Genomic DNA, 25,131 nt, shown 5'->3' with positions numbered 1-25,131 from the left:
ATAAAGAAGAAGAATGTGGCTCACATGAAAAGGAGAGTAATGACAAAGAAAAATCTGGTTTACCTGAAAAGGAGAGAAATGATAAAGAAGAATCAGCCTTACATGATGACAGAAACAGCAGTGAGAAAAACTGCACACCACAAATCGATACATAAGATCCTGCTTTTTGACCAGTGATTCTAAACTCTGTTGATATTTGATCGTACAATTTTGAACGGGCCGGGCAAAATCAAGGATATGACACATCTCAAAGTCACACTGCGAAAGGGTGCTCAAGAAGGTTGAGCAACTGAATTGACATTGGCTAGTTTATTCGAAATCAACCGACAAAGTATTCTGGTTTTTTTGAAAAATATTTGACAAAAATGCCAAATCGTTGCTTGCACTTACTGGGTACAATTACAGGCATAACTTAGTTGATGCTCTGAAGCAACATGAATACCAGCACTTTATTAATGTAGAAATCCAGCAGTGGAGGAACGTGTTTGAGTGTCTGATCTCAATTATCCTCTTCCTTCCAAAGAATAATTTGGCTTTCTATGGCTCATGAATAGGTTGTTCACTGAACATAATGGTAATTTCCTTGATTTGGTAAAGCTCCTTGGGAAATACAATGATGTCATGCGTGAGCACCTACGTCGAGTATTTCGTAATGAAGCTATTAGACCACTACTGCAGCAAAACAATTAAAAATGAACTGATTGACCTTAGGGCAAGGAAGGTGCTTGATAACATATTGATGCAGCTCAGCAAAGCGAAGTACTACACCGTACTGATGGACTGCACTCCTGACAGACACAGTGAAAAGATGTCATTTACAGTAATTGGTTGACGACAAGGATGGCTGTATCCAAATAAAGGAATGCTTTATCTGTTTTAGGTCTGTGGACAACTCTATTCGAAAAGATCTAACAAAACTGTTTATGAACGTTTTGAATGAGAATAAAATAATGCTTCAGGACTGCTGTGCCCAAGGTTATGACAATGGCGCAAACATCAAGGGAAGAAACAGTGGCGTCCAGGCAAGAATCCTTGCATTGAATCCAAGGGCTTTCTTCGTGTCTTGTGCCTGCCATTCCTTCAACCTGATTGTGTCAGATCCAGTGTCTTTTTTAGATTCACTCTCTCTCTTCGGAGTACTGCAAACAATATACATCCTGTTTTCAGCATCAACTATCAGGTGGTAGATCCTCATGGACAATGTTACAAATCTGACCAAGAAGCTGCTAAGTGACACTCGCTGGGAGAGCCACATTGACAGCGTAAGGCCAGTGGGGTTACAAGTGACTGAGGTTTATGACGCCCTGATGGAACTGGAGCAGCCAAGTAAAGCTGAGGCCGGGGTCCAAAATGAGGCGCAAAGCCTGGCAAACCAGATCACTGACTTCAAATTTCTGGTCTCATCTGTGGTTTGGCATGATATCCTGTTCCAAGTAAACGCTGTACGCAAGGCATTACAAAACTCAGTCGATGGACATCACGACCGCTGCTACTTTGATGAGAAGCTGTCTTGATTTCATTGAGCCTTACAGAGAACAGATTTGAAGCTGCCCCACTGCTGCCAAAGAAATGGCAGAAAACTTAGAAGTTGAGCCTGTCTTTAAGGAAACTCGTATTCATCGGAAAAAGAGCCAGACTAGTTACAAGGGCAGAAATGAGGTGATGGGAAGCTCAGAAGAAAAATTCAAGAGGGAGTTTTTTTGCTTGCTTGTTGACACTGCTTGAATGTCCATGAGAGAGAGAGAGAGAGCGCGAGCGAGCGAGGTGCGCATGTGTGTGTCTGTAGTAAATATGCCAGCAGACAGAAAACACTTTTGAACAATTGTACGGACCTTCACCTGACACGGCACATGGGGAATGTTTGGACGTCAATGATAAAGACCTCTATGTCAAATTGGACATTTTGCCACGCGGGAAGCGCTCTCCACTCCAAATTCTGCAGTTCATTCCTGATGCAGAGCTGAAGGACACTTCTCCTAATGTGTGGATAACTTTGAGGATTCTGCTCATGCTGCTGGTCACAGTTGAGAGTGGTAAGTGCAGCTTTTCGAAGCTCAGGCTCATTAAAACCTATCGTCAGTCGATGACGGCCGACAAGAGACTGACATCGCTTGCTATTTTATCACTTGAAAATGCCACCTTGGCCAGTCTTTGGCTCTCTTTGATGCTGTGCTTCAGTTTGTGAGGGCAACCTTTTGAACTAAAAGACTAGGGTTAACATTCTAAGGCTGTCACCTACTGTAAAACTATTTAATAATGGTCCACCCAATGTTGGTGCACCGTTCAATTTCTTGAGGTTAGTACATTTCAGCTACTCTTAAAATTGAAAAGTTTCTATAAGCATAGAGGAAGCAAATTTTTTTATTTCCTTTAATGGCATGAATAAATACAGATTTACAGATCCTAGGGTGCAAATTTATCATCTTATATGACAGGGATAAATCATATCAAAGTCATGCATCAAAGTCATGAAATGGGCTACAAAGATAATGAAAAATGAGGTATTCAAAAGTTTAACAAATGCGGGGGAGAGCGGGTGGTCAAAGACACTTCTGGCATGGGGTGTCATTTGGTCTGGGGCCGGCCCTGACTACGATACAGTCTTTAATTATATGATCATGTACTATTTTTACCTCCTGCCCCAGTCTCCTTGCCAAGACATTTCCAGTTCTAGTCTCCAATCCCTCCTGGGTGTTTATCCCCAGTCTCCTTTGTCCCCAGCTAGTCCCAGCTCTCCTCCTACACCCTGGCTATTTATCTGATTTGTCTCCCCTACTCCTCCTTATCCCTATCCAACTGGTTACCAGTCTCAGTCTCCTTGCCCAGCTATGCACCGTCACGCTCCCACAACTCCTATTCCAAGTTTCCCTCCCCCAACCAACCTCCAATCCCACTCCTTCTCCCTCCCCTCTATGTTCCTTGTCCCAATCGTCTTGTCCCTGCCCCAGGTCCACCTCTTTTCCTCTCTGCAATCAGGCAGCTTTCTCAGCCCACAAGTCTCCCTGCTCTCAGTTCTGGGGCTCAGAAAGCTATCTGAGTTCCCAAATCAATTGGTGGCACTTATTTTGACTTAAAAATTGTTAAAGATTTTGAGAGGATTAAAAAAAAAAAAAACCAAACTACTTCCTTTACATAGCTTTACATAGCTGTCAAAATCTAGAGTCAGGGTCTTATACTGGTCATCAACTATAGTTGTATCATACATATTTACACCCCTCCACCCCACCCCCAACTACAGCTGGTGACATCACTAACATATCAATTTTTTGAAAGCAGGTTTGAGTATTAGTTTGGTGTTAGCAATATCAACAGCAGTAGAGAAATCAGAACCTTGTATTTGCATCTAGACAGGTAAAATGCCTTTCAAGTTAAAATGTACCAAATATTAATTTGTAAACTTCAGTATTTCAGAACACAAGCACTTATTCTTCAAAGCGAGACTAGTGAAACCACGTAGTGGGGTTGGGAGGGGGAGCTTTTCTCCCCCCCTTTTATTTTCTACTGTTATGTAGCACAACCGCTCAGCATTCAGTACACCCTGGAGGCAATGATCTTACCTGCTTATCGTTAATGGAGTATTTTTCAATTTCTTTCTTTGTCTGCAACAGCTTGCTCTAAAATGAATATAAAGCACAATTAAGGCACTGCAATCATGAAAATTTATTACTTTCTGGTATTTCACTGAAGTTAAAAACATTTCAGCCCCCTAACAACTGCTATTTTAATTTTGTAAAAACAACTCTGGAATTGGTAAATGTGTGAGATCTTGACTAAGGCTCAAAATTGCTATTTTCATTCATCTTGCAAAACTGCAGTTTATTTATTTAATTTAACACCTTCCTTTCCCCTATCCCTGAGGTTAATATCAGGAAAAAACCTCTACAATGATAATGTTAAGGCTGAGACTGAACACTTCAGTTATTATATTTAATTTAGGGCTGTCAATCATAGTTAACTCATGCAATTAACAAAAAAATTAATCGCGATTCATTGCAGTTTTAATTGCATTGTTAAACAATAGAATACCAATTGAAATGTATTACATATTTTTGGACGTTTTTCTATAATTTTCAAATATATTGATTTCAGCTACAACACAGAATACAAAAAGAAAAGGAGGACTTGTGGCACCTTAGAGACTAACAAATTTACTCGATCATAAGCTTTCATGAGCTACAGCTCACTTCATCGGATGCATTCAGTGGATTTTTTTTTTCCCCCACTGAATGCCTCCGATGAAGTGAGCTGTAGCTCATGAAAGCTTATGCTCAAATAAATTGGTTAGTCTCTAAGGTGCCACAAGTCCTCCTTTTCTTTTTGCGGATACAGACTAACACAGCTGCTACTCTGAAACAGAATACAAAGTAAACATTGCTCATTTTATATTATTTTTAATACAAATATTTGCACTGTAAAATGATTAACAAAAGAAATAATATTTTTCAATTCACCACATACAAATACTTTAGTGCAATCTCTTTATTATGAAAGTGCAACTTACAAATGTGTTTTTTGTTACATAACTGCACTCAAAAACAAAATATAGAACTTTACAGCCTATAACTTTACAGTCCTACTTCTTGTTCAGCCAATCGCTAAGATGAACAAGTTTGTTTACATTTACGGGAAATAATGTTGCCCACTTCTTATTTACAATGTCACCAGAAAGTGAGAACAGGTGTTTGCATGGGACTTTTGTAGCTGGCGTTGCAAGGTATTTTACGTGCCAGATATGCTAAACATTCGTATTTCTCTTCATGCTTCAGCCACCATTCAGAGGACATGCTTCCATGCTGATGACGCTCGTTAAAAGAATAATGTGTCAATTAAATTTTTGACTGAACTCCTTGGGGGAGAATTTTATGTCTCTGGCTCTGTTTTACCCACATTCTGCCATATATTTCGTGTTATAGTAGTCTCAGATGATAACTCAGCATATGTTGTTCGTTTTAAGAGCACTTTTGCTGAAGGCTTGACAAAACGTAAAGAAGGTACCAATGTGAGATTTCTAAAGATAGCTACAGCACTCCACCCAAGGTTTAAGAATCTGAAGTGCTTTCCAAAAATCTGAGAGGGATGAGGTGTGGAGCATGCTTTTAGAAGTTTTAAGAGCAACATTCTGATGCAGAACCTACAGAACCCAAACCACCAAAAATGAAAATCAACCTTCTCCTGGTGGCATTTGACTCAGATGATTAAAATGAACATGTGTTGGTCTGCACTGCTTTGGATTGTTATCAAGCAGAACCCATCATCACCATGGACGCATGTCCTCTGGAATTGTGGTTGAGGCATGAGGGGACATATGAATCTTTAGCACATCTAGCACATAAATATCTTACAACACCGGCTACAACTATGCCATGTAAATTCCTGTTCTCACTTTCAGGTGACATTGTGAACAAGAAGTGGGCAACGTTAACTCCCATAAATGTAAACAAACTTGTTTGTCTCAGTGATTGGCTGAACAAGAAATAGGACTGAGTAGACTTGCAGGCTGTAAAGTTTTATATTGTTTTATTTTTGAATGCAGTTTTTTGTTGTACATAATTCTACATTTGAAAGTTCAGCTTTCATGACAAAGATTGCACTACAGTACTTGTATTAGGTGAATTGAAAAACACTATTTCTTTTGTTTTTTTACAGTGCAAATATTTGTAATAAAAATACAAAGTGAGCACTGTACACTTTGTACTCTGTGTTGCAACTGAAATAAATATATTTTAAAATATAGAAAACATCCAAAAATATTTAAATAAATGGTATTCTATTATTGTTTAATCGCTTGACAGCCCTAATTTATTTACATGAAGGGATTAGGAATTTGTATGTTATTGCTTTACAGGTTACTGTTTATTTATATGATTGTTTAAATCATACTGAAGAACACGTGGAATAACCGTATAACAAACCAATCATTTATTCCAAAATTCAGAACAGATAAGGAAAGTTTGAAATATCACTTCTTTTTTTTTTTTTTGGCAGCGTGAGGGTAATTTTAAATTTATCAGACTGGTCAAGTTTATGCAAAAGACATTTTCAACTATGTAAGTTACCAAACATAATAAGTAGAGGTAATTGAAAAAATGCCAATTTTTATGTTTAATTTCAAAGTTTGCTGTATGTTTCCTGATTTCTCCCCCCCCCCCAACTTATTGACAAAAATATGAAACCTGGAAAGTTTTCAGTTCAGTTTTTCCATTGAAAAAACTAGATGTTTTCTAAAAAAGTTTTACTTTTCATTAAAACCCTTTTTTTAAAATAAAAAAGTGTTGATAAAAAAATTAAATGAGCTCCAATAGCAAGAGATAAATCAATTCAAGGAAAAGATTTAATTAATTCAGGCTTAGATTGTTTTTTTTAATCTTAAAATTATTAGAGGCCTGACAGAAAGTGTTTTCTGAATTCTATGTACAGTATTCATTTGTCAAATCCATCACTGGTTGACAAGAAATTTAAAAGGCAGCAGCATAGTACAGACAAATCTGCATTGTATGATACAATATAGCAGTGAATCATACTACTATAGTGTTTCATGCTCTGAATGTCCTATCTTTTAGACCAGCGTTTCTCAAACTTTTTTGGCCATGGAACACCTGGTGTATATTTACAGAACACTTACAATATTATTTTGTAGTCATTTGGTTTTCAAATAAAAAATTGCGTTATTTATGCTCAAATATATTTTGTTTTATAAAACAAAGCAAAAATACAAATTTAAAATAAACTTGAACTAACAATTTCTAACTGGAAAGCGCGTACAAAGTAGTACAAAAATCAAGTACAAGACCCTTTTTTCTAATTACGATTCTTTCACGGAACACCTATTCGCATCATGCGGAACACAGTTTGGGAAACGTTGTTTTAGACTAATACAAATCCAGTCAGTAGAATATTAAATACAATAAATGCTATTTCCCAGGCTGTGCCCATACCATCACTGATGAGTAGGGCCCTACCAAATTCACAGTCCATTTTTGTAAATTTCACAGCCATATCATTTAAAAAAATCTTGAAATTCATGGTTTCAGATATTTAAATCTTAAATTTCATGGTGTTGTAACAAAACATGAATATGCATTTGAAAACAGCAAAATATAAACATGTAAAGCCCTTAAGACTCAGCGTCTCTCACACTGAGGGGGATAACAAGGCTATTGTAGGGGGTCACAGTATTGCCACTCTTACTTCTGCGCTGCCTTCAGAGCTCGGTGGCTGGAAATCAACGGCTGCTGGCCGGGTGCCCAGCTCTGAAATCAGCACTGCCACCAGCAACAGCACAGAAGTAAGGGTAGCAATACCATGATCCCCTACAATAGCCTTGCAAACCCCTTTTGGGTCAGGACCCCTGCTTTGAGAAACGCTGTGTACTTTTGTATACTTTTACCCTATAGCATAAGGTATTTTTAAAATATAGTGTAAAATTACGTAACATACCAGATTTCACGGTCCATGACACATTTTTCATATGAATTTGGTAGAGCCCTACTGATAAGAACAACCTCCTGTCTCTGTGTTCTTATGAAACAGAGTCCAACAACACAGAAATGTTGGACTGTGTTCCATAAGAACACAGAGACAGGAGAAACCAATTTTTTTCCAAATGAAAGAAGAACTACCAGGGAGGAAAGAAGTTACATGTTCTTGAAAGCAACAGTTATAGGAAACAAGCAGTATATGTAAATATAATTTTTTCCAGTCAATAACATTTCTAAGACACATTCAGAATCTGTTTCTGTAACAAGCCAGTTGCTTGGACAAAGAAAAACTCATGAGATTTTAGTTACTTCAATTAAAATATTAATCAGCAACATAGTATGAACAATTACTTCCAAACTATATTATTTTATAACACATCCGTATTTGAAACGACACCTCTATTTTAAACACTTAAATACATAACTTAGTAAACATACATATAAAAAGTTACCTCGTTTCTTGCAATCAGAGTTATAAATGCACCCTGCTTATAGCATTCAATAGCAACACATTTTCCAATTCCACTGGAACCTCCAGTTACCTAAAAAAGATACATCATTTAGGTAATTTAATTAACAATTCATTATTTTCATCTCCCCAGCCCTACAAATCACAACTGCATTCTCAGAGTTCTTAATCATTCTCTGAAATATATCAAAGGTGACCATTAATCTATCAAAGATACACTGTAGAAAAGTGAGTATGTAAAAAACAAAACAAAAACAAAAAAAAAACAGAGCTCCTTACATCAAGGAGTCTCTTAAATTTTCTTTTTTAGTTCAGTATTAGGTGTATATACAATTTGATACTAATATGCACTGTCCTACTGCAACCTTTCATCTAAAATCTGAACATACCTTTAGCCCATACCCTAGACCTCACTTCCATCTGGCCTCATATTTTTGCTTGACTCTTATCTACTGCACAAGCATTTTATTTGTCAAACTCAGTTGTAACAGACTGAACTCTGTAAAAACAACTGATACAAAGGTTTCTCTAAGAAGACAAGACAGTTCATAGCAAACTTTAAATCAGAATGAATGCTGGCTGGCCATCCCTTTAATCTATTACTATTAACTAACCATTGGACCAAATCCAATTGGTATATATGAAGTAGTAATAGAAATCAGTTGTGCAACAAAGAACAGTTCAACTTCGCTCAGTGAAGATGTAATCTTGACAAAAAGACAAAGTTAAAATTTACAGCCTATGATTCAAAATACCTTCTTCTCTGTTAACCAATTAGGCAATTCCACTAAATTATAAAAGAGTATAGCTATTGGGTATTCCTCTTTTGTGTTTACTTTTTCTAAAATTCAGTCTATTTCATGCAAATTGTAAGATACGTATGGCTGTTCTTATTGGTCAGACATATTGAAAATTAATGCCCAGATCACTTGGGTATTTTATGGATTTTTTTTAAATTAGTGTTTTGGGTGTTTAGCCCAAATTTTCCTCTGACTGTAAAACAAGAAAACCGATAAGCTGTAAAAACTGAGTAAAATTCAGCTCTTCCCATGTCTATAGTATTTAGCTTTTCAATCCCGCAACTGGGCAATATAATTAACAAAAACCAGACATTTCAAAATAGCTAGAATCAGTTACTTTTCGTGGTTCTTTTGTTTTAAAGGGACTGTGGAAAATGTCTTTGGGATTGTTTTAACAATTAAAGCAGAAACCACTTCCCCATCACACTCCTCTTCAAAAAGACTAAGTATTATTAAAACTGGCTTTTATATCATTCTTTTCATCCAGAGATCTCAAAACACTTCAAAGAGAAAGGTATTATTCTCCATATTACAGATGGGGAGATCACGTCCCTATTTTAAACTACACCTCTATTTTAAACAATTTAAGACATAATTTAGTTAGTAAACGTATATATAAAAAGTTACCTCATTTCTTGCAGTCAGTTACAAATGCACACTTATAGCATTCAATAGTAACACATTTTCCAAAACCGAGGCAGAGCTGAGTCAGCAAAAGAAGCAGATCTACTAGGTCTCCTGACCCCCAAACCAGTGCTCTCTCCACTAAACCATGCTGTCTCCTCACCGGCTTCTACCACTACGTATAATTCCATGATTTTATAAAAAGGCTAGCCTTAACTTGTGTTCCATCCCCAGAAGCAGGAGGGAATTAAGATTAAGAATTCCTGGATCCTGTTCCCAGCTCTGCCTCTTTTTTAACACTTAAATTTCTGGACCTCAGCTTTTGCACACGAAGATGGCCAAGGCCAAAAAAGTGCTAATTATCTAGATGAAAGTCATACAACTAAAGGTACTAAACATGATATTTGACAAGACTGGGGTTGTGGTGGCTTATTTTGGGGAGGGAGTGGAGTGGGAAGGGGAAGTTACTTGGCTTGAAAAAAAACTAAAGAAAGAACCACTAGGCTAAATTTTATTCGAAGTTTCATTAAGTCCTACAAGGTCCTTCCTGCAAGGTAATACCTTAGATATTTTGTGTGTGTCACCAGGAAAAAGAGAGCCTCTAAATAGAAGTTTTTCGTGCTCCAGAATAAAACAGTTTTACCTACTGAGAGATATTCTAAATAATAATTGTATTTATTGTCAAATGGTGATAGTTTATTAAAAAAGGACATCTGAAAGTGTCTAATTTGCAACAGTATTCCTTACTTCTGTGTGAAATATGAAAACAGGAAACTCTGGTATGGATCTATTAATGCAGTTTACATTACTGAAATTAAATTTCATTTAAGCGCTACAGGATTACCAGCATTCCCAAACAACTTTATAAATTTGAAAGCTATGTTCAGTTCAGACCAGCCAAAGATTTCCAAATGAGAACATTTAACTAAAAATTTTCCTGAACGCAGGTAGGTCTAAAAATGTATCTGTTAAAATAATACTTTATATGATGAAACACCATTAAAAAAAAGTTACATGAAAAAGTTACAGTTTTTTAGAACCCACAAAACCACACTAGAGCAAATGTTCGCCTTCAATAATGAATTTTTAATTATGCAATTACATCTTACGAACTCTTTTTGTCATGTAATTCCTGTAATAACAGAGTACCATATATACTCATTCATAAGCCAAATATATTTGGTAAAAAAGGGATGCATCAAAGAGCGGGGGTCGGCTTATAAACAAGTCTACACCAAAATGTGATGATTTTTAAACTATGAAATCATTGAATTGAATATCTAATATATTGTCGTTTTGTTTACCTGGAGCGTCTGCAGGCATGGAGCCCCTCAGTTCCCTGTGGCTGCGGTTCACTGTTCCCAGCCAATGGGAGCTGTGGGAAGTTGCGCGCCACTTCCCACAGTTCCCATTTGCTGGGAACGGCGAACCGTGGCCACTGGGAGCTGAGGGGCTCCGTGCCTCTGAATGCTCCAGGTAAACAAAACATCCTGACCCGCCAGCGGCTTACCCTGACAGGCCGGGAGCCAAAGTTTGCCAGCTCCTGAAATATAGAGTCGGCTTATGAAAGGGTCATACAGTTTTTACTCTTTTTACCTATCCATCTTAGGGGGTTGGCTTATAAATGAACGGGCTAATGAATGAGTATATACGGTACATAAGTTCTGACGCTTTCTGAGTGGGGAATGGTAATATAAACAGGATCCCCAGAACCTCCTCCTGATGGCACAGTCATTTAAGGTTTTTTACCTATTGTACCACATAGTAGGTAAACATTGAAATCTAAACTTGTGAAATTTAGATGGCCATTATCAAAGTTAAAATGCCTAAAAACTGAGCTACCTTAGAAAGGTTTGCTGTAAGTTTCAGTAAGTCATCCCAATCAGTAATGTTTTATGAAAGAGTGTGATTAAATTTATGTTAAAGAAAACTAAAATGGGATCGCTTAAAGTTTGTGGGGCTCTCTCTTTTTAATAAGGCCTTGATGTTTCCCATTTAAGAATTCTGAGCCATCAGAGTAGTTTTTAGGAAAGGTAAATACATTGAGAGCAACATATAGACCTAAGGATGTAGGTGCTATATGTATGAGAACTGGCAACACAAAATTATAAGTGGCTTTATAAAATTCACGACACTAAGAACACTCTGGTTGTCTGTTCAATGTTATACCCTGGTCAATCAACACAAGTACAGTAATAGGGCAAGATCCTCACCCTTGTTCTAGCCCCTTTATGCTGTGTGAGAGGGCCAGAGATCCATAAAGGGGCCCTAAAAACCCTGACTACCTGCTGGAGAATTTCCCCTGGTACTAGCACTGTGGAAAAAGCTACTAAGTTTGCCTTCAGATGACATTATTGTAAGCCCTAGCACACAGGGGCTTTCCAAGACAGGAGAGGTCTGGGCCACAGTGCTACAAAGATTCCAGGTAGCACTGTAGCCCACTGTATTGGGGATGTTGCTGTAACTTAGGCAGGTCTCCAGAGATGTCTAGGTTACGCTGGTGGCCACTGAAGTTTGCAGAATAGCCCAGTTTGGAAGAGTGCAAAGGTAGTTCCTAGGCCTGTGAGTTCTATACTGTGCCTCTTACAGGTGCAACACAAACTAAGCCCCAGTGCCTGTAGTCCACTTTTATTTAGAGGTCTGACCTCAAAAGATGCACAGCACTCACAACTCCCATAGAACTCTATGCAGTCATAGATGCTCTGGCAAATGTAATTAAACTATAAGCTCCGCATGGCAGGGACCAGGTTTATTTTATGCATTTAAAGCAACATGTGGCTTCTTGACCCCACCTTCAAGGCCCATCTTTTCCCCCCACTCCCTATTTATCTGCACGTACATTTCCACTATGCCTACCTCACACCTTCTAAAAACTCACTATCTACCATGATACCAACAGGCAACCAACAAGCTGCTTAAGGAGATGAGGACTATTTTTAAATTTGAAAAAAGGATATGACACCTGACCACTTTATTTGTATGTTGTCCCCATTTTCCTCCACGCTCTGATTTATCTTGGAGAATAAGCCTTAGACGAGGTGGCCAACCTGTGGTTCTGGAGCCACATGTGGCTCTTCAGAAGTTAATATGTGGCTCCTTGTATAGGCACCGACTCCAGGGCTGGAGCTACAGGCGCCAACTTTCCAATGTGCCAGGGGGTGCTCATAGCTCAACCCCTGGCTCTGCCACAGGCCCTGCCCCCACTCCATCCCTTCCCATCCCCACCCTGAGCCTGCCATGCCCTCCCTCCTCCCTTCCCCTCCCCAGCCTCCTGCACACCACGAAACAGCTGATCAGAAGGCGCAGGGAAGGAAGAGGAGGCGCTGTTCAGCAGGGCTGTCGGTGGGTGGGAGGTGCTGGGAGTGGGGGGAGCTGCTGGGTGGTGCTGCTCATGTATTACTGTGGCTCTTTGGCAATATACATTGGTAAATTCTGGCTCCTCCTCAGGCTCAGGTTGGCTACCCCTGCCTTAGACTATAAATTCTTTTGTGTTTCTACAACCTGTACCACATTGCAGATGCTACTGGAAACAATGAATATGAAGTATCCAGTAAATCTAGGGTTATAAGTGTCATTAAAGACTAATAAATTCAATTTAACAATACAAAATACCAAAGATAGTGTGCATTCCCAGTGAACCAGATGAATGTCTTTTGCCAGCTGAGATAAGCAATGGTCTCCCAGAGACACACACAAAGAGCACCTCTCACATTGCTTAGACATCCCCAGTGCACACAATACTATCTTAAACATGTATATTGAATAGGGCACTGATAGTGGCTCCATAGTTAAGAACTACCTCTACGTAGGACCTCAGCTACTACAGTGAGGACAAAAATATAAATCTCCTGGGGTTAGAAATGTGATGTCTCTTCCTCTCCAGTTAAACTAAATTATGTTCGAATGTTGGTGAACATTGCAATCAGTTATCACCATCACCACCACTTTGTTGTACCATGGGAGTGCTTTTTAAACTGATCCTCCAATCCCACTTAATCCAGGGGAAGAGGCTGACACAAACTTCTTTTGCTAGGTCTTCCTATGGGGGGAGGGGCTGAAGTAGGAGTCAAGGAAGCTCACTGCTTACACAGCAAACAATATACACACATACCCCACACTATGTGCGCATATGTGTGCGCGTTATACTCACAACCCACACACTATGTGCATCTATATATGCATGTGGATATACGGATATACAGATATATATGTATATATACACACACACAAACGTATTTATACACATACCTATATACATTCCACCGCCCCCACACTATATGCATATGGAGATATATATATACACACACACAACCATATTTATACACCCCCCAATCCATATACTATGTGTATATATACACACATGCATGCACCCTATGTATATACACCCCCCACTACACACCCACGCTGTGTATAGACACACAGACACAGGCGCACTCAATCCCCACCTCACGTACAGATGCGTCCACACGCACACCCCCCCCGCCGTCTACAGGAGGTGCAGACAGACAGACAGACACACACACCCCGCGATGTCCCGGCAGGGTCCCCACCTCGAGTTACCCGCAGCCCCTTCCCCCCCCCACCAAGAAACCAAGGCAAGGCGGCATCTTCGCCCCGACACCAGCCTGGCCCCGGGGGCCGCCCACCCGGCAGGGCGATGGGGCCGGAGGCGGGTGAGGAGGGCGAAGGAGGCCGGGGCGGAGAGAGGCGGCGGCGGCAGCGCCCCCACACTCACCACGACGTGGGCGCCGGGCAGCTTGAGGGGCTTGGGGCTGATGAGCGGCGACACCATGTAGAGCAGCAGCACGAAGGCCACGACGCAGGCGGCCGCCAGCAGCAGCAGCAGCATGGCTCGGGGCGGGCGGGGCCGCGGCCGACAGCACCAGGAGCCAGCTCGCTCCGCAGCGGCGGCCGCTCTGCGCCGCCCGAGCCCCGGCCCTAGGGTACCGCTCTGTCACGGGAGGCGGGAGGGGGAGGGAAAGGACAGACAGCGGCTACGCTCCGTGATTGGCCCGCGGGACGGGCGAGCTGCGAGGGGATTGGCTAGCCGGACGGGTCGGAGTTCTGCGGGGCGCGATCCTGCCCGGGGATTGGCCAGCGTGGCGTAAGGTGCGCGGGGATTGGTTTCCCGTGGGTACGTCCCGGGACGCAGTTCGGTCGAGGCAAGGCGGCGGTTGGGGGTTTGCGCGAGCGCCCCCTGGTGGCGAGCGGGGACTTTGCTCCTGGCCGGGCCTTGCCGCGGGCCCGGGCCTGGCCCTGGCCCTCCGGGGGGGGTCAATCGGCGGGAACGCGCGAGCTGTGAACGGGCCGCCGCTGCGGGTTCGCAGGGGGGGCAGGCCGGGTTCGTGCCCGCGGATTGCACCGGGCGGGAGCGCAGAGCTCCCAGCCTGCTCCCCGTGGTGGGAGGTTTGGCCTCCCTGGCAGGAAATTTGGGCACCGCCGAGCTCTGATTTGCAGAGGTGGACCTCGGCTGGTGGTGCTGCTGCTCGGCGGGGCTGACCCTGAGGGGGGCCCAGGCTTTTGAGCAGCTGGTGAGTAGCTAAGAAAGATTTGATGCTCAAATAAATTTATTAGTCTCTAAGGTGCCACAAGTCCTCCTTTTCTTTTTGTGAATACAGACTAACACAGCTGCTACTCTGAAACCTAAGAAAGAACTGTGTGGTCAGGGAGCTAATAGTCCTGGATACGGAGCGCGAGCAAATTGTTTGCAGGACGGAATCCAAAAAGAGTCGAACTGCATTTAAAAACACAAAACTGCTCTGGGCAATCGGAATTAAACAACTCCTCCGCTTTAACCAAATAATGTATTTGCTATAGGCATATAGGTCCCTGAGTTTTCTCAGCTTAGGATATAATTATCTCCTGAATGAGAAACACCCACAGATTATATTATTAATAATAGTGTTATACAGCATCTTAAAATTGCACACAGCTATTTACGAAGTAAACAAAGCAAGGTCCCAGCCCAGAGAGACTAACCAAGACAGAAAAAAAGAAGGGTGTGCAAATAATACTGCAAGGAGATTAGAGAGTGGGAGGAAACTGGAGCTGAGATGTAGGCAGAGATCATGCACAGTTTTGAAGGTGAGGGCAAGGAGCCTGAATTTGATGCAGTGAAAGGTGGGAAGCCAGTGATGAGATTTGTAGAGCCCTGTAAATCCGCAGATGCAGATATCCACGGACCATTTTTGCGGTTTGCGGATAGGATGAGGATACAGATTTTGTATCTGCGAAGGGCTCTAGAGATTTGGGAAGGAGTTGGCATGGAGCGAGAAAAGAAGTGAGATGATTTCAGTTTAAATGTTTTGAATAGAAATATGAGGAAGCAAAAGAGGAAGAATTCTATTAGTTGAGAAACTACCAACATGACGGCAAGCGTTTTATCAGTAGGAATGGAAAGAAAATAATGTTCGATATAAATATAGAAGACCTAACAAGACTCAGGGAGAATATGGGAGAAAGAGACACCAGCCAAAAGATGTGTCTGATCTTATCTAACCAAAGATGACATGGGGCCCCTTCGGTATCTATATTCAGGACCAGAAATAGTCTGGAAACCACATGGATGAAACTGATGATCTCATACTGGAGGACAGAAATCCATTCTCTTATCCTTGGACAGTATCTAACATGGTCAACCTAAAGATACTGACGGGTTTCAGAGTAACAGCCGTGTTAGTCTGTATTCGCAAAAAGAAAAGGAGTACTTGTGGCACCTTAGAGACTAACCAATTTATTTGAGCATAAGCTTTCGTGAGCTACAGCTCACTTCATCGGATGCATACTGTGGAAAGTGTAGAAGATCTTTTTATATACACACAAAGCATGAAAAAATACCTCCTCCCACTCCACTCTCCTGCTGGTAATAGCTTATCTAAAGTGATCACTCTCCTTACAATGTGTATGATAATCAAGTTGGGCCATTTCCAGCACAAATCCAGGTTTTCTCGCCCCCCTCCCCACTGCTGTTCTGTCTGAGGGAGGTACAGTAGAACCTCAGAGTTATGAACATGAGAGTTATGAACTGACCAGTCAACCGCACACCTCAATTGGAACTGGAAGTACGCAATCAGGCAGCAGCGGAGACGGGGGGCGGGGGGGGAGCAAATACAGTACTGTGTTAAACAAAAACTACTACAAAAAGGGAAAACAGCATTTTTCTTTTGCATAGTAAAGTTTCAAAGCTGTATTAAATCAATGTTCAGTTGTAAACTTTTGAAAGAACAACTATAATGTTTTGTTCAGAGTTATGAACAACCTCCATTCCTGAGGTGTTTGTAACTCTGAGGTTCTATTGTAGTGGGAGTCCAAGGAAACAAACTAAAATGGCTTATATCTTTCCTGGAGGGATGTCACCAGAGAGTAGTGATGAGTACTATTATTAAACACCTCAGTTGTCTCAGGCTGAATTCTGTCCATATATCTATTCAGTATTTATATGTAGCCACCATTGCTATGACTACACTGCAATTAAAAACCCAGTAACTCAGGCTAATGATGCTTGGGCTAATGGATTGTTTAACTGTGGTATAGCCATTTGGTCTGGACTGGCCTGGTACCTGGGTTCTAGGACCCTGTGAGGTGGGAGGGTCCCAGTGCTTGAGAGACCTTCACTTATATGCTTTGTAATGTTTGGTGTGCATTTAAGAAACTGCATAAAATTAATTATTAGTAATATGGTAATTTGAGGGTGTAGTTGATGAGATAATCATCATCCCTGGGCTGAAGAAGCTGAAAGGTATGGGTCTATAGCAAATAAACTCCAAGGCCAAAGGTCATACATACATAATACCATGTAGATTCAAATGACCAAATTACAGCAGCTGTGGCAACCATAATTGTATATGTCCCTAATTTTGTGCATTTAAAATCTCAACCAAAATCTAGCAATAACAAGTTATGTTACAGGTTGAAGAATATGGTAACAGGTGAGTTACTGGTAATGACCAAAGGCATTTGGCAATTTTAGTATCAAAGTAATAGGATGGGGTAGCATATAGGTGATGCCACACTCAAAATGGCTGCCACAAAAAGTGTCCTTTTTACCTCTTTCTTGGTAAGAAAATATTCCCAAAACAATGTTCCCTCTAATTTTTAACAGGCCGTGTGCCCAAAAAATTTCTTCTGTGCTGCCTCCGAAGCAAAATAAATAAATTAAATAAAGCCGAAGCTGGAGTGCGCGTGGTGTTTTGCTGTGTGTGCGGGGTTTAAGATCTGTGTGCACAGCTTGGAACAGTGTCCCAAAATACAACCAGTACCTGTGAGAATATCTGCCCAATTTCAGATGCCTCCAGGTGAAGGAAAAGATCACTAAAAGTACAGGCAGGCAGGTTGAAGACTCTAGAAACAGTGCTAGTGTCTCTGCCTATATCCCACTCCTCAATATGGTGCTGACCAGCAAATTAGAATAAACAGGGACCAGATAACTGGAGCAATAGCTCCGCTTCCCCTCCAGTGGGCAACATTGTGGTGAAAGGCCTTGGTGTGGCCTGGATCTAGCCAAGTCCCACTGTGGGCAAGAAAACAAGAAATGACATCAGGTACTGTTGCCTTCTGGCCGGTTTTTATACTGCCTTGCTGCTGGTTAAAAGATGTGCACATATTGTGGGTTGGATTTTGTAAAATGGTTCTCTAAAACAGTCTAGCAATTGGCTATAGTCTGCACTAGGACCTTTTTTATTGGTAGGACGGGAGTGGATAGACTGACAGTGGCCATTTTTTCTGGGCCTTAGAGGTGGCCTGCAGCTGCTACAGAGTAATTTCTTGTTCTATTTTTCCAAAAGACTAAGGCCCAGATCCTCAAAGGTATTGGGACACCTAATCCCACTGATTTCAGTAGGAGTTAGATGCCTCAATACCTTTGAGGATCTAGGATTAAGAACTTCCTTCTGCCCTCCGAACACCCTCTCTGTTGTAATGTAATGGCTAGGATGTGACACACAGGAGAGCTGGTATGAGACTGATGTTTGTTTCCTGGCTCCAGTCACTTGAAATGTGTCAAGGCTACATGACATGGGTCCCAGACCCACTTGGGGATTTTGGCTTCTGCTGGAACCAGTCTTGTAATGATGGGAAAAGCTCCAGCCTTCAGATAACTTCCAGCTTGCCCAGCCAGCCTGATTTCCTGCCTTTTCTGCTCCTTCACCTCCTGGGGAAGAACAGTCAGTCAGGGCTGCTGCAGGAGGTAAGCAGATATCATATGACCCAGAAACAACCAGCACAGATTAATGCAGACAATTAATAAAATACAGAGCTAGACACATCTGGGATAGAGGTCAAGGCAGAACTATCAATCCTAATGGTCCAAAAATCATATGGCAGGCATCCAAAAAGCATACAACCAGCTTAAAAATCACAAGATTAAAAAAGAAAATGATAATAAATGTTGGGTTCTTTTTATTTTCCTTCTTGTCTATGATCCTTTATATCTAGAAGCTTTTCTTCACAACCACGAGGGCTAGAAACTTCTTCCCCGGGGTTTATTTAGGCATCTTCTGTCCCTCCCACTTGACTGACAGTCAGGGATGGCTATGACATGACTTTGGTATTATCGTGGCAGGATGCTAACAGTTTGTTTTCCAAAAGTGAACATTGTGTTCCACTTCTGATGGGATGTATGCTGGGGTTGGGGAGACAGTTAACAGTGAGAAGATACTGGTCAGCATGATAGGCAGTGGTTGCGTCACATGCCAAGTTTCCTGACATATAGCTACTTTTGAAACTACTTTAGGGCTAATTGTATTTGATTTAAGAAACCTGATTGATGTTGAAATCAAGGTTTTTATTCTTTGAGCCATACGTCTCTGAACTGGAGATCCTAATAAATCATTGTGATGTTTGTTGCGATATGCCAGCAATGTTAAATGTGCATCCCTGAATCCTCTAGGGCTTGCCTTATTTACTACACCTAGTTCTTTGCTGTTAGCACCGGCTCGTCTACCAACTCATAGGAAGGGCTTGGCATATTTTGAACAAATTTGACAAAAGGAATTCCCAAAATGAAAATGAGTCACTTATGAATGGTGGAACATTATTATCTGTTACTAACTCATCTGGAATCCCACAGTGAGCAAACTGTGATGTAAGAGCTCAACAATAATAATAAAAACAATAGAAGTCTACAAATAAGAGGTAATCTTATCCCTCCAACTCAGATAGACATAAACCAAAGTTGGACCAAGGTGATCTGGAATCCCAGTTGGTTTGTGTGTTTCTTCTGCATTCTGTTTCCTGTATTTATTGCAGATTTTACACTTGGTTGCCTTGTCTTCAATAGCAACCTTAAAGCCTGGCCATAATAGGACAGCTTGCATTCTCCTCTTACACTTCTCAATACCCACAGGGGCACAGGGGATTATGTTTAGCATTTCCAACCTCATGCTCATCCTTGGTACAGAATCCCATCCAATGGAGAAATTTAATCTCTATAGTTCCAGTATGTTTTTGTGCTTCAAGTTGAAGGTGCCTGGGCTTCTTTTGCTGGCCATCCATCTAGAATTACTTTCTCAAGCTATTGTGAAGTTGGGTCATTATGGGCATCTCATTTGAGCTTGTCACATTTTGTTTCAGAAATGGGTATTATTGAATTATATTTATTTCAGCCTGTTCCTCCATCTCTGTTCGTTGCTTTTTTTACAGGTGATCTTGAAAGCATATCTACTATAAGAATCTCTATGTCAGGCTTGTATTTCACATTTAACAAGTACTTTTACAATTTCCTATTTGTTTTCTTAAATCGAGTGGGAAATTTTACACAATGGTTTCTGTAATTTGACTTCCAGTGGTTTATGGTCTTTTTTTTCTACCATGATCAATTTCTGTCAATAAACGTATTCATTAAACTGCACGCATGCAAAGCCAATTGCCAGCATTTCTTTTTCAATCTCAGTACAATTCTGTTGTGTTTTAATCAGGACTTTGGACACATTTGGCTCATGAAGATCATCTTGAAGAATGACATCTGCCAACCCCTTGTGAGTTTGCATCAGCCGAAATTGAGTTATCAGTTATTATATGTATTCCACTTATTATATCCTGCTTACGCTCCCACTGGAATGTATTATACATCTCCAGTGCCTCTAGGCCTGCCCCAAATAGCCATATGGAGGATTTCACTCTCTCCAGTTTCTCCATTGTCTTTGCAGTTGCTTGCAGGGATTTTGGAAGCACTAAAACCACCTGCTCCAATTCTCTGCCAGGTTTTTTTCCAGACTAAAATATTCAGCTGACTTAATTTGATCAATTTTTGGCAAAGGTTACATTTGCTTTTGCCATCATGAAATAAGGATGTGAAACACAGCAGTGCTGGCAAGAGAATTATGTTTATTTCCGTGCTCTAATTACATGATGTAGGCACGGGATACCAAAGGTTATGCGTCAGGAGTCAGAATCTGCTAATGAGCAGCTGCTGTTACCCTATCATAGTAGGAATTGCTTAAGAGGCTCTCCTGTACCTAGATCAGTCATCCTCCTCCTAGCTAGGCCATGGACAAAAAGCAACAGTGGGAAGTAGGGCTGTCAAGCGATTACAAAAAATATATTGTGCGATTAATCACACTGTTAAATAATAATAGAATACCATTTATTTAAATATTTTTTGATGTTTTCTACATTTTCAGATATATTGATTTTCAATTACAATACAGAATATGAAGTGTACAGTGCTCACTTTATATTTATTTTCTATTCCAAATATTTGCACTGTAAAAAACAAAAGAAATAGTATTTTTCAATTCACCCAATACAAATACTGTAGCGCAATCCCTTTATCATGAAAGTTGAACTTACAAATGTAGAATTATATACAAAAAAAAAACTGCATTCAAAAATAAATGAGTGTAAAACTTCAGAGCCTACAAATCTACTCAGTCCTACTTCTTGTTCAGCCAGTCGCTCATACAAACAAGTTTGTTTACATTTTCAGAAGATATTGCTGCCCACTTCTTGTTTACAATGTCACCTGAAAGTGAGAGCAGGCGTTTGGATGGCATTGTTGTAGCTGGCATCACAAGATATTTACGTGCCAGATGTGCTAATCATTTGTAGGTCCCTTTATCTTCGACCACCATTCCAGACGACATGCGTCCATGCTGATGACAGGTTCTGATCAATAACGATCCAAAGCAGCGCGGACCAATGCATGTTCATTTTTATAATCCGAGTCAGATGCCACCAACAGAAGGTTGATTTTCTTTTTTGGTGGTTCAGGTTCTGTAGTTTCTGCATCAGAATGTTGCTCTTTTAAGACTTCTGAAAGCATGCTCCACACCTTGTCCTTCTCAGATTTTGGAAGGCACTTCAGATTCTTAAACCTTGGGTCGAGTGCTGTAGCTATCTTTAGAAATCTGATATTGGAATTGTCAAAGTCAGATTCAGGACTCACATAATTTGTCAGACCACTCTGTTTATTAGCAAAGCGCTTTGCCAATGCACCCAGATGTGAGCCCCTCTCTGAGGCTAAAGATAACTTATTTCTACAGCTAAGCCAAAGCCAATTTAACATAAGAGACAAAAGGAAGCAGAAACTGACAAATATACATACATATCTTATTTGCATACTAACGTTTACCAATCTCCTAGCTCAGTAGGAGCTCTAAGTTAATTAGTTTGAGGACCCATTGTCTCACACTCCTTAATGTTTCTCTTCCTGACAACTATATTTCAACACACCCTTCAAGTAGCATTTCTTTAATGAATTATAATTTCAATATAATTCATTCTTAATTCATTCTACTTTCACAGAATCTTCTTAGTATTTTGTAAAATCTGCAGTGAAAGTGTTCTTAAATCAAACAACATATGCTGGGTCGTCATCTGAGAATACTATAACACAAAATATATGGCAGAATGCAGGTAAAACCATGGAGCAGGATACAATTCTCCTCCAAGGAGTTCAGTGACAAATTTAATTAATGTGTTTTTTTTTAAACAAGCATCATCCGCATGGAAGCATGTTCTCTGGAATGGTGGTCGAAGCATGAAGAGACATGAATGTTTAGCATATCTGGCAAGTAAATACCTTGCAATGCCAGCTACAAAAGTCCCATGCGAACATCTGTTCTCACTTTCTGGTGATATTGTAAATAAGAAGAGGGCAACATTATCTCCGATAAATGTAAACAAACTTGTTCGTCTTAGCGATTGGCTGAACAAGAAGTAGGACTGAGTAGACTTATAGCTTGTAAAGTTTTACATTGTTTGGTTATTGAGTGCAGTTATGTAACAAAAAAAATCTACATTTGTAAGTTTCACTTTCACGATAAAGAGATTGCACTACAGCACTTGTATAAAGTGAATTGAAAAATACTATTTCTTTTGTTTGTCATTTTTACAGTGCAAATATTTGTAATCAAAAGTAATATAAAGTGAGCACTGTACACTTTGTATTCTGTGTTGTAATTGAAATCAATATATTTGAAAATGTAGTAAAAAAAATCCAAAAATAGTTGTTAAATGTCAATTGGTATTCTATTGTTTAACAGTGCGATTAAAACTGTGATTAATCACAATTAATTTTTTTAATCGTGATTAATTTTTTTGAGTTAATCACATGAGTTAAGGTGATTAATTGACAGCCCTAGTAGGAAGCAAGGGAATCTCCACTACAATTCCCGCCCACTCCAGCACTGTCTGGTATCCTGCACAGCAGGGGAGCTACTCACAATTATTTTTACCCTTCTGCCGCTACCCTGCAACAACAGGAGCTACTAGCAACCTAATTGCACAGGAGAAAGTAGAAATAAACATAATCATCATCTATTTACTGCTGTAAACAAGGGAAGGGGAACAGATTTCAGATTTGTGTTTGCCCTGTAGCTCTGGAGGAAAAAAGGAGTTAAAGAGACAGACCCCCATTGTTTTCTTCCTTCCACTCTCCTGTATACAACTTCCTTCAACAGAAAAGATGGAAGAATGGAAGAATAAATAACTAAAGAAAAAAGAAGATACCATCTGCTTTGAAATAAGAATAAAGCAACACAAAGATAATCTCTTTTCTTTTTTCCTCTTTAAAATATAAAGAAAGGTAAGGAGACAGAAAAAACAAGGGGAAAAGAGAAAGAAAGGGGGTTAGAAAAAGAGAAAATAAATGGAAGGAAGAGAGAAAAGTGAGAAAAGAAGAATGAATTGGGGAAAAGGAAATAGCTTAATTGAAGGCGTGTGAAAGAGGTAGGCAGAGGTTGCTGCTTAAATATCAGCAAGGGGAAAATCTATCCATACCTTTTTTCCCCAAAAGGCAAGAGATCCATCTCCAATATTTATTTTGGCACAGAATGAGCATGTCTTAAACAAAAGAATGTAGAAAGAGATAAGCCTACACCTTCTACAAATACTGACATTAAAGACATTTTTATTGAGCTCATATCTGTGACAGCTGAAATTCAAGCATCAATCAGAGACCTTCCAAATAAGGTGAAAGAGTTAAAAGTCTAAAGAGTCATACTGATGCTATTACAGATTTGGAAGATCTGAAGTGCAAACCTGATGACGTTGAAAATTGCAACGTTTCTTACCTTGTGCACTGCTCTATAAAAGTATTCTTTACTAGTTCCAAGCCCCATAGCAATCTGATTGACGGAGAAGAAGGGACTAAGCTGTTCATCAAAATACCATCTAAGTCCCAAAACTGTAATAGCTAGCCCCCTGCTAGAAAAACAATAATGACCTTTTAAGGGTCTGTTGCAATAGGAAACAACCCTGCCCAGATAAGACCACCTGTTCTGAGCCTGTGGTCTGTGGACACCTTCCATTGATGTGCACGCTACAGAAGGGTTGTGTTGCAATATTAGTTACACAGCAAATTGTTTAGTTATGCAACAGGATTCTAACTGCATATTTTGAGTGGTCCTGAGCTTAGTGTCTTGACTATATAGATACATATAGGTGGGTTATTTATATTAGTATGGGTCTATATGGTATATGGTAATGCATATACATTCTTGTAAAGAGATTCTTTCAGCACTGCCAGAGGGGCACTTTCTCCTGGCACAAGCCTGCTGTCGCAGTGCAGCTATGGGAGTTACAGCTAACGGCAGTGTGAACTAGTTGTTGGCTTCCATGGTGACAGTGGGAAGTTAAGGGGGATCAGGGTTAGGAGTCTATTACGGATTGAAGAGAGACAGGGCTGGTCTACACACCATTTTGCACCAACGCAACAAAAGATAGGAACTTAACCAATTTAGTTACTGTGGTTCAAGCTTATGTGTAGAGCAGGCCCCAGAGTTATATTTCATTTGTGTCCAAAATGTCTGTTAGTGGCACAAAACAACTGCCTCTAATTAAGCTCAGCAGGAACGAAAAAGAAGATCACAGTATGTGAAAGTTCATATCACACTTTTGCTGTCTTGGTTGAGAAGTGCTTCCTTAACTCTCTTGTTTTCCGGATGTTTAATGTTTGAGGTCTTATTTTAAAATCTGACATTCTTGAAAACCAGTTAATCTTAACCTCCCTTAACTAAGGCTGTTGCGTGAGCATTGTATATAACATTGCTACGATACTGCTGTGTTTTCTGTCATTGTATTTGAATATATCTGTATGGATACGTTAAAACTTCTGAAAAATAAAAAAAAAAGCATCCCCTAACTCTAATATGGAGTATGTTTTTGCTTTCAATAGGTCAGCTGTCATTTTTTCAACAGGTTTCATTATCTTGTGTGTACATTTTGGCCAAATTAGCTGCTGCTGTAAATGGGTCAAACTCCACTTAAGTTAACGGAGCTGTGTTCACAGTTGAATGTTCATAGAAGAATATTCCTAGCACTC

General features: G+C 40.2%; 1 protein-coding gene across 1 annotated transcript in view; it reads right to left on the bottom strand.

Moving 5' to 3' along the window:
• KDSR (3-ketodihydrosphingosine reductase) overlaps nucleotides 1-14,387 on the bottom strand; it is a 43,228-nt gene extending 28,841 nt beyond the window's left edge. Inside the window, exons 1-3 of the mRNA XM_037893261.2 lie at nucleotides 14,107-14,387; nucleotides 7,931-8,020; nucleotides 3,558-3,614 (exon numbers count right to left, since the gene is read on the bottom strand). Coding sequence (XP_037749189.1) covers nucleotides 3,558-3,614; nucleotides 7,931-8,020; nucleotides 14,107-14,220 — 261 coding nt within the window. The 5' untranslated portion in view covers nucleotides 14,221-14,387. The remainder of the gene's footprint in view (nucleotides 1-3,557; nucleotides 3,615-7,930; nucleotides 8,021-14,106) is intronic.
• Between the last annotated feature and the right edge of the window lie 10,744 nt (nucleotides 14,388-25,131).

Source organism: Chelonia mydas, chromosome 2 (assembly GCF_015237465.2).
Source record: "Chelonia mydas isolate rCheMyd1 chromosome 2, rCheMyd1.pri.v2, whole genome shotgun sequence".
Taxonomy (NCBI): domain Eukaryota; kingdom Metazoa; phylum Chordata; order Testudines; family Cheloniidae; genus Chelonia; species Chelonia mydas.
The sequence above is the reverse complement of the archived record's forward strand: the minus strand, read 5'-3'. Positions and strand labels throughout refer to the sequence as shown.